This window comes from Lontra canadensis, unplaced genomic scaffold (genome assembly GCF_010015895.1).
Source record: "Lontra canadensis isolate GAN:19392208 unplaced genomic scaffold, GSC_riverotter_1.0 scaffold4, whole genome shotgun sequence".
Lineage (NCBI taxonomy): Eukaryota > Metazoa > Chordata > Mammalia > Carnivora > Mustelidae > Lontra > Lontra canadensis.
Genome location: NW_022630998.1, coordinates 44,456,424 through 44,466,230, shown reverse-complemented (window position 1 = coordinate 44,466,230; position 9,807 = coordinate 44,456,424). Strand labels below are relative to the sequence as shown.

The window sequence follows — 9,807 nt, the reverse complement described above, 5'->3', positions numbered from 1 at the left end:
CAAATACAGTGTAAGTGTGCTATTCAAAGATTCACCACTTACAAAGCAAGACCCAGCTGCATTTTTTGATTATTCAATTAATTTATTAAAAACCCACTAAGGTTTCTGATCATGTGCAGTTTACTTTTATTTGCTAATTAAGATGTTTCTGTATTACATGAAATTATGCTAATACTTCAGGAGAAATTAAAGAACGTATCAATAACACAGACGAGTGAAACTATGCCAGTGTGGAATGATGAAAGATTTGTCACATTACAAACATTTCACAATTCTTTTGCTACTCAGAGGCAGTTCTTTTTATGAGAAGATTCTGAACAGGTAAATCTCGGGGAGGGGGGTGGTCTTCTAAAACAAAGGTGGCCTGTTAAGCCTCTTAGAGATAAACTGCTACCTTTTTTCAGGGCTTGCTGGGTACAAAATGAATGTACTATGTTTATAAAACCTAATGTTCAATAACAAAATACATTACAAAGAATAATCTGCATAAATATTTTCTGCATACCAAGGATAACCATAACAAAAATCCTTCACTGATAAAATTCCTACGGAACTCCTAAAATGAAAGTTTAAAAATAAATTCTCTACTCCCAACTAAGGCTATCGCATTAATACTGTAAGACATCTAGAAACAAAACTATGGTTTCTGCACATTATAATTGTCTTAGATTTTTATTCCTAAGTATGATTCCTATTACAAGAACACAGACCTTGTTTTCTAATGGAATTCACTAGGAAAAAAGGATTACTTTTAAAAGCTGGCTCTGCCCAACACATCCACTGTGTTGTGTAAAATTACTGTAATTGAAAGAGTAGCCTTTCAAAATGTGTCAAATATGGCTTCTCTGGTCTGGGTGGGGAGAAAAAGGAATGCCCTATTGCTCTTGGCAGGCAAAGCTCGGGATTCAAAACTTTCTACCATTAGGCTGTCAAAATTTTGACCAAGAACTGGGGGTATCTTCTGTACTAGCATTGTGCAGAAGTTTCTGTGGTGATGGAAATGTTCTTTCTGTATCTGCACTGTCCATGGTAGCCACTAGCCACATGTAGCAACTGGGCACTTCAAATGTGGCTCATGCAACTGAAGAAGACATTTATATTTATTTAATTCATCTAAATTCAAATAGCCATGGGTGGCTATATTGAGAGTATAGCTCCAGATCATTACTGCAACATCCACTGCCTGTGCTGGATTTCACACTGGCTGTCCTGAAACACAGATATTCAAAATTACACTATTAACCAGATGTTGCCTCAGGCAAAAACCTGGGATGAGAAAGTTAAGGCGCTGGTATAGTTCTACCTTTGCTCTTCAAAGGCAAGTGCAGGTGCCATAGATGGTACAGGAAGCAGGCAGATGGGTCAAGGCCAGCAAAATGCTCATGGTCCCCCAAATTCCTCTTAACCTGTGAAAGGTACTGAGGCTGGGCATGGCCGAAATGTGTGGCTGGTTGGGGCCCCTGGGCTCCAAAAGTCAGATTACTATCATGCTGGCTTTTAAGACACATACTCTCCTTGAATGCCTACTGCCCAGGAAGATGGAATCCCAGCACTAGTACTAGGTATAGTCCCTGCCAAGCCAGCTTACCTGAGGGAGAGCCACCAGGCTCAACCAGAGGGCCAACTGGTATGTGTCTCTGTAACTCTGAAATAGTTGTGCTTCACACACTGAGACAAAGTATTAAGAAAGTGAGAAGCCTCATCAAATTACAACCAAGTCTATAGAATGAAAACTATTTTAAATAATTTTTTGGGGTGTAACAAATACTAACCTAGGGACAGAATTTGAGTCAGTCAAAAATAATCTAAAAAAAAATCTTCCTTAAAATAATCTAAGAATTTAAGACAAAAACCATTTTCAATTATGTACATATGCGCGTCATTCTGGGGATGGGTCTGATAAGGAATATAGTAGCTTTATGTGTTTTTAGAAGACAAGTCACTGGAATCTTTGGTAATCATCAAATCTTAAAAAGAAAAGTGGGTCTAGAAGAAGAGGACATGATAGGAATATACAAATAATAGGATGCAAAAGATTCAAGTTATTTTTTATGTGGCCTTCTCATGAGAGCAATTTCATCTTTTAAAAATTGTTTAATTGGATTTTGAAATGGGTGAAACCAAACCTCAATAAAAGTCATTTCTTTCCTTAAAACTCTCTCATGGTGTCTCATGAGATTCAAGTCCAAGCTTCCAAACATGGAACTTAAGACCACTTTCTCGTGTTCCTGAGAACATACAAAAGCAGTCTTAATTCTTCGCACTTCTTGCCTCACATATTGCTTGCAATTCTTGACACACGCATAACTCAGATTTTTCTGTTGTGGTCTCTGTTCACAGTACCCACTCAACAGTAACTGCCAGCACTTCCACTTTCATCCTCCATCAAAATCCAAGACAAACAATACTTTCTTTAGGTTGCCTCTTCTAACTGCTCCAGGCAAGCTAAGTAACCTTCTGTGTTTCTATAAATGCACACTCAGGTCAATTACTGCACTTATCACAGTGTTACGTTCTGCTGCTTCTCCTATCAACTAAACTAGGAACCTCTTCAGGGAAGCAAATGGGTCTTAAGAATCTCTGTATCCCCAGTACTTGGCGGAGTGTTTGCCATGCCAGGCGCTCAATCGGTGTTTGCTGAATAAGGGAACTGATGGCATTTCTATCAACATTATTCATAACTCTGCAACCTAGTTTAACTGAAGGTGACCTGGGGTTATATAATTTTAGACAGAGTCAATTGTAAATACAGACACATAAATTGTTTTACTCCTTATTTATTGATGTTTTGGCCTCAGAGAACCAAAGATATAAACGGATATGTATGAAGGGTGAACAACTAAGGATACCTCAGAGATATTTTAGCCAAAAGATAATAATGGAGAAAAGAGAGAGAGAATTGTATAGGGAGTAGATCCATCAGCTAAAAGCAATAGCCTTAGGTATTCAGGTAATCAGGTTACAGATACAAAGCTAAACATAAATTCTATATGCATCTAGTGAAAATGACACACATTTATTGGTAAGAATGTAAATATCAATTACCTGCTTAAAGAAGTTGAATGTGTTTAACAGTTGTATTAAGTCAAACTTTACCATTACAGAATGCTACCTTATTACCTATAATTTCTAAAATGAATAATATTTCTTGAATTATCCTAAAATATTGGTAAGCATATACATTAAGGAGGGGAAGAGGTCTCAGAGATAACTGGGTACAATATGTTATAGATGAAAGACTCCAAGGCCCAGAGAAGCTAAATGATTTAGTTAAAAGTCACACAGGTGGTTAGAAAGGCCACGACTTTTTGGATTTTTACTGTTAAATTCAGTTTTCCTTCTGCTACATAGCGTCTCAGGGAAAATTTCACTAATCTTCCAAAATTTATGAATGAGATCTATATCCAATCCCAGTAACAAGATCATTTTAGATGAAAATTAGTGAAAAGAAATGAATTTTATTCAGATGAGAGTTTCATAAACTGTTCTCATACTATGGGAAATTTACTTAAGAATAATTTCAAGAATATTATCTAGTAGAAAAAATTACTGAGCATTAAAGGTTTTTAATTTGCACATTGTATTAGTTAACAAGTGCTGAATTGTATATAACTCTTCTGGACAATTATTAATTGTGTCCCCATTCAGGAAACAAATCTAACGAGCCAATTATTAATCTCTACAATAAACAGAAATAAAACTCAAATACCTGAATTAACTTTGTTTCACTACAATTATTAGCATTTTTAACCCTGTTACACATTCAATAGGATGAGGTCATCCTTGTGCATGCAGCATTTTTCAATCATTTTTAAAAGTTTTTTTCTATATTTTTTTCATCATTATAATCAAAGAACCGTATTTTCGTAAAATGCAGTTTAAAAAATACGTAAAATATAGCAAAGGCCAAACAAACCCTTAAAAAACAGTAACTCTATTTCTCTTCAACAACTGACAGAACTACCAAAAAAAGAAAAAGGTGGGGGGAGAACTTCTTTTTGAGGAAGCCATCTGACTAAATCAGATTATGGAAAAGCTAGAAGTGTGAAAGCTTCCTCAGCTGTACCGCTCGAATAGGGATGGTGATGTGGCTTCCCTAGAATGGGAATATGGTGAGCACAGGTCTGAGGAGTCAGAGAGCTCCCCTAGTCTGACTGAGGTCACGACTGAGGGGAGCTGCATGAAGAATCAGTACACCTTTCCAGCTTAGGAGGATACGTGTACTTACCTGATTTCACCAAAATGATTTCACCATGTCTGTAGGTGAGCAACTTGAAAATTTCTAACTGCACCACAGTGAGGTACCTGCAGTCTTTGGTGCGGAGCCATGATAACTGGGTGACATCTGACGTTGCTACACCAGTAAGTGTTTGACTTACTGGATGTCAGGGCTATCTAAATACTAAGCAAAGTAAGTGACACTGATCACTGTGAAATTAAAAATGTAAGAAACACTTCTATCTACTAATATATGTTTGAAAATGCTTACCCATATAAAATTGTTATATAAAGGCTTTCATGATGCAACTCCCTGGCTCTTAAGTTTAAAAAGTACAGAATAAAATTCTTAATCCTAAATTTTTGTCACTGCACTTAAGGTCTATGACTGAAGTAAAAGAGAGAAACACCCCCAAACTGGTCATTATTGAAACCATAAATTCAATGTGAAACCAGCTTCAAAACTACAAATTATTTTAGACAAATAAATATATATGTTCACATTTATAAAAATTTTCCACATTACTCATAGAAACAAGCTTCATAAAATTTATATACAGAATACAATAAAAATCAGTTCTAATGATGATTTAGCTGTCATCCTCCTAATTAAAAAGTTCTGTGTTTGAGGTATCACTTGAAGAGATGCCAATATGGCACAGTTGTAAAACAACCCAGGAGTCTGTCCTAAAAATTCTATCCAACACAGCAACATCTCTATGAGGCAGAACTACACTTGTCTTTTTAAACAAGGAAGGAAATTGTAATTGTTATAGTTCAGAGAAGGCAGATACTAGACACTCTGTTTTGTATAACAGTAAATTTTCCTTATAAATATTTTCATTTCATCTTTCTGCCAACCCGTTCATTTCAAATGTTCTAATTAAAACCAAGTAAGCAGCTTCATCTCCTATGACATCAAAAAAAGATGAGATCCAAAAACAACAGTGAAAAATTTCACCATCTTTATATATTATCATAGGATATAAAGCTATTAAATCTTTCAGAGTCCAGAGCAGCAAAGCATTATCCCCTACCTCACTTTATCACTGGAAGGTGGATACCTGATGCAACAAATATTCATTAAGTGCTAGGTAGATTATCTGTGTTGACTGTAGTAAAGCCATTTACAACCAACTTAGGAAGCAGTAACACTAGTCGGATGAAGAGTCATGAATACCAAAAATGATGTGTTTTGTATGTACAAATATCCATACTTGGGGCATGTCTACCAAGTAGTAAGACTGATTCAATACTTTAGAGTCAGCACATTAAAAATGTATTGCCAGATGACAATGGTCCCATATATGAAAAAAGTGTCTATATGGAAAAGGCTGTGATTTATTGCAAGGCATAATTATATAGCAAATTCCAAGGAAGGTCAGATAATTTTCAAAACCAATTTTAAAATTTAATGGCTTAGGCCGAAGATCCAGTTACTTTTTGGAGATCTCAGAAGGATTAGGGGTAGAAGAATGCTTTTCCTTTTTTCTCTTCTTTTTTTCCTTTTTGTGGTGTTTCCCCCTTTTTGACTTATTCTTTTTTTCTTTTTTCTTTTCTTTCTTCTGATATTTTTGTTTCTTTTGTTTTGAAGTGTCCTCTTCAGTGGAACTGGATGAATAAGACCTATAGGCAACAATACATACTGATAATTGCATTTATGGCAGATAGGTAAAATTTAAACGGGATTTTAACTGCCTTAAATCATTCTTGGAGCAAGGTGAGGTATAAACAAAGAAACTCAAAATGTGCTTTATATATTTGTATTCTCTTCAAGTACTGACTTTGGAATTTTTGCTCCTTGGCCACAGAAACTGATGAGTAATTCTGCTCAACTCTAGTAATAAGTTTTAAACTCAGTAAGGATATAATGCTTTTTCTATGATTTTCAGTTTTTCATCCTGTCATACCCTTCAAAATCTTACAAGGTAAGCAAAGCGTCATTTACCAAGCCTTTATTATACATACAATTCATGCATGTACACAATAACTTGTTAGCAGGGTCTCTTAAAAGAGCTACAGAAAGAGGCAGTTATATAAAAAGGGCTATAACTGTACCTCGGTATTAATGGGTGAAAGCTGAAAATTAGCAAAATAAAAGCACTTTTGTTAATTCTTTTGACTTCTCAAGTTAGAATACTTGAATCTTCTAGATGCAGAATGACACAGCTGAGGACTTGCAATCCAAAGTAATTTTCACTGGTTATAAAAAAGATGTGTTTGAATGAGGATGACTAAGCATTATTCTTTTTTTCTAATATTACTCTAATAAAAAAAATAGGGGGGGAAACTATAAAATTCCTTCCTCTACTATGAGAAAAAAAGAAAAGTAACAAAAAACAGAGAAGCCACCTCTTAAGATCTTATATAAACAGGTATACAATAATCTGCCCCAAACTCTGTGTGAAAAGACAGAAACCGAGTCAATTTAAAATTAAAAAAGACATCTCAAGAAATAGTTGAGTGATCTAATGATTAAAAGTTAAAGCCCAAGCTAAGAAAACCCAACAGAGACATACAGAAGGGAAAAAAATTAGTGTCTGAGACTCTAAGGTTGGGTCTGTAGAGTGATTCATGAATCCTGTGTAGGAAATCTGAGTTTTCCCTTGTTTCTGTGATGCTGTACTCTCTTCTCCATCTTGTCTGTCTTACTTGAACTTCTGGCTGTTTCCTTAGCCAATTTTCTCATGGATTCTCTTGTACCCTCTTCAACTCCATTACTGTCAACTCTTGTCTGTTTTCCTATTTTTTTTTTAAGATTTTATTTATTTAATGGAGAGAGAGAAATCACAAGTAGGCAGAGAGGCAGGCAGAGAGAGAGGAAGGAAAGCAGGCTCCCTGCTGAGCAGAGAGCCCGATGCGGGGCTCGATCCCAGGACCCTGGGATCATGACCTGAGCCGAAAGCAGAGGCTTTAACCCACTGAGCCACCCAGGCGCCCCTGTTTTCCTATTTTAAAGATTCTGCTTGACCTATGGATTCTGACTAGAGCTTCTTTGCCTGTACATTTTTCTTTGGCTTTTTGGTCCTGGATTCTCATTTCTAAGATAAGGTGTTATACTTGTACACAACAATTCCCTTAGGTGGCAAAATCTCTGCTAAGTATGTCTAGAAAAGTTCATTTAATTTCAGGCCCTGTCTGAGTTGATACTAAAAATTCACAGGTGGCTGATGAGGGTTGTTGAAAGACCTGAAGGAATTTTCAGCATCATTAGTGAGTATATAAATCCTATTAGTAACTTAATGTTGTAGCCATGACAATGATATTTTGAGAATACAAATATTTAAGCTCCAACTTCATATATATGAGGACAAAATATATATGTAAAGAACTTAGATATCATCCAATTAAAAGCCTGGCTGATGTTTTAAAATGAAAATTCTAGAACACATAAAAGAAGGGAGGGTGGCTATTATTTATTTATACCTTAATTTGCTCCAAAAAAAAAAAAAATTTAAGGTGGCTAGGTATCAACATTTTTTGATTCCTTTGTTATTGTACTGAAACAACTGAATATCTAATTCTCATTAAAAAAATTAGTGTCAAATTAAATGGACAACACACAAAAAATAAAATTTTATAATCCATCCTGGATTCATAGTCCTGCTTTTAAAAAACAAGGATGTTAAAAAATACCTTTTCCTTTTTTTTTTCAACTTGATTTTCTCTTTGCTTTTTGCTTTTTTCTTCTCCTCTTCTTCATTTACTCCTGTGTGTTGAGGGGAAAGAATCAGGATACCATGAATCTACGTACTAATATTTGGTATGTATACATTTTTTTTATTTTGGTTGTTGGCTGATGAATTTCATTGGTTAGGATATTGCACTTTTCTTGTAACAACTTTTCCTTTCCTGGTAATTTTTTTAAAAATTGAGGTATAATTGACATATATCATTTTATTCCTTTCAGGTGTATAACATAATAATTTGATATTTGTATATACTGCAAAATAATCACTGTAAGTATAGTTAACATCTATCACCATGTTACATAGTTACCCCCACTTTTTTTTTCTTGTGATGAGGACTTATAAGATCTCTTCTCCTAGCAACTTTGAAATATACAGTACGGTACTATTAACTATAGTCAACATGCAGTACATCACATCCCCCTGATTTATTTTGTAACTGGAAGTTTACACATTTTGATTACCGTTATCAACTGCCTCTAACAACCACAAATCTCTTCTCTGTATCTTCTAGCTTGGCTTTTTTGTTTATTTTTTAGACTTCACATATAGGTGAAATCATACAATGTTTATCTTTCTCTGACCTATTTTACTTAGTTTAATACACTCAAGGTCCTTAATTATTTTTATTTATTAAGAAGCTTATAAAAACTATTATATGCTTTTTAAGAAAAATTTCTATCACTGCTAGGTACATTAAGTAAAAAAATTCATGCACTCCACCATTAATTTCCATAGCAAATCAATGTCAACAATTTGGTGGGCAGCACTTCAGGTCTTAAAAAGCAAAACAATACAATCAGATACAGATTTTCTCTTCCTTCTTCCTTCCTCCTTCCTTTCTTCCTTTCCTTTCTTCCTTCCTTTCTGTCTCTCTCTTTTTCTTCTTCCTTTCTTCCTACCTACCTTCCTAGTAGACGCCATGCTCAACATGGGGGGTGAACTCACAACCCTGACATCAAGATGGCTGATCTCGCATGCTCTACTGACTGAGCCAGCCAGGTGCCCCTTGAATACAGCTTTTTTAAAATTTTCTTTTTCAAACAAACTTAGCATCATGGGATTCTAGGATCATGATGTTAGGATCCCAGGACAACAACAACAGATCTAGTCTGGTGTGTTTTCTTCTAAGCTTGCTCTCTAATAACCAAATATGCATATACAGTCACTTATGTAAAATAGTTACATATAAGTCCCAAGTTTTTCTCTCTTTTGAAAGATGGATATATGGTATTTTATATGGTATATAAATACAGTGGCATATGTAATATTTTGCAATATATTTCACCTTTGTCAAAAAATCAGCTGAGCCACAAAAAAAAAAAATCATTTAGACTTCTGCTTCTGGGAAGATGAAGTAAGTGTATTTTTTTCTATTTCTCCCAGTAAGTTCAACTAAAAAGTACCAGACATTATAAAAACAAACATAAAAAACTGAAAAGTAGAAATAAGAAAGGATCCTGAAACCCAGAGAAGGACAGAGTAGTGAGTTCCCTGGAATTCTTGCTTCCTATAGCCCAGACTGGCAGTGCAAGAAGCAGGCAACCTGGCAATGTCAACAGGTACACCAAAAAATGCCCTAACGAAAGCCCGATTTCCTTACCCAAAGGACCAAAACAGGGACAGCCTAGGAACAGGTAGCTAGTAGATAATAACTGCCCTTTCTGAAGTCAAACATCACAGAAAAAATAGGCACCACCCCCACCCATGTCAGCAGATGCTAGATGGGAAACCTAGACATTCTACCCTTGTAAAGCTGTGATAAGGCACCTCAATTCCCCAGCCTGAGAAGTCTAAGTGGGTGGCCAGAACTTTCATCTCCACAGGCCAGTAAAGAGAGCTCCACTAATAGTGTCAATGGAGACCACTTAGGAAGCTCTGACTTCTGCTGCCACCCAGT

General features: G+C 35.5%; 1 protein-coding gene across 2 annotated transcripts in view; it reads right to left on the bottom strand.

Moving 5' to 3' along the window:
* Nucleotides 1-5,539: 5,539 nt before the first annotated feature.
* SREK1IP1 (SREK1 interacting protein 1) overlaps nt 5,540-9,807 on the bottom strand; it is a 41,121-nt gene continuing 36,853 nt past the window's right edge. The window contains exons 4-5 of one of the 2 annotated variants that reach the window (XM_032849743.1): nt 7,855-7,927; nt 5,540-5,844 (exon numbers count right to left, since the gene is read on the bottom strand). In XM_032849743.1, coding sequence (XP_032705634.1) covers nt 5,655-5,844; nt 7,855-7,927 — 263 coding nt within the window. In that variant the 3' untranslated portion in view covers nt 5,540-5,654. The remainder of the gene's footprint in view (nt 5,845-7,854; nt 7,928-9,807) is intronic. The other variant, XM_032849753.1, reaches the window with a different exon arrangement.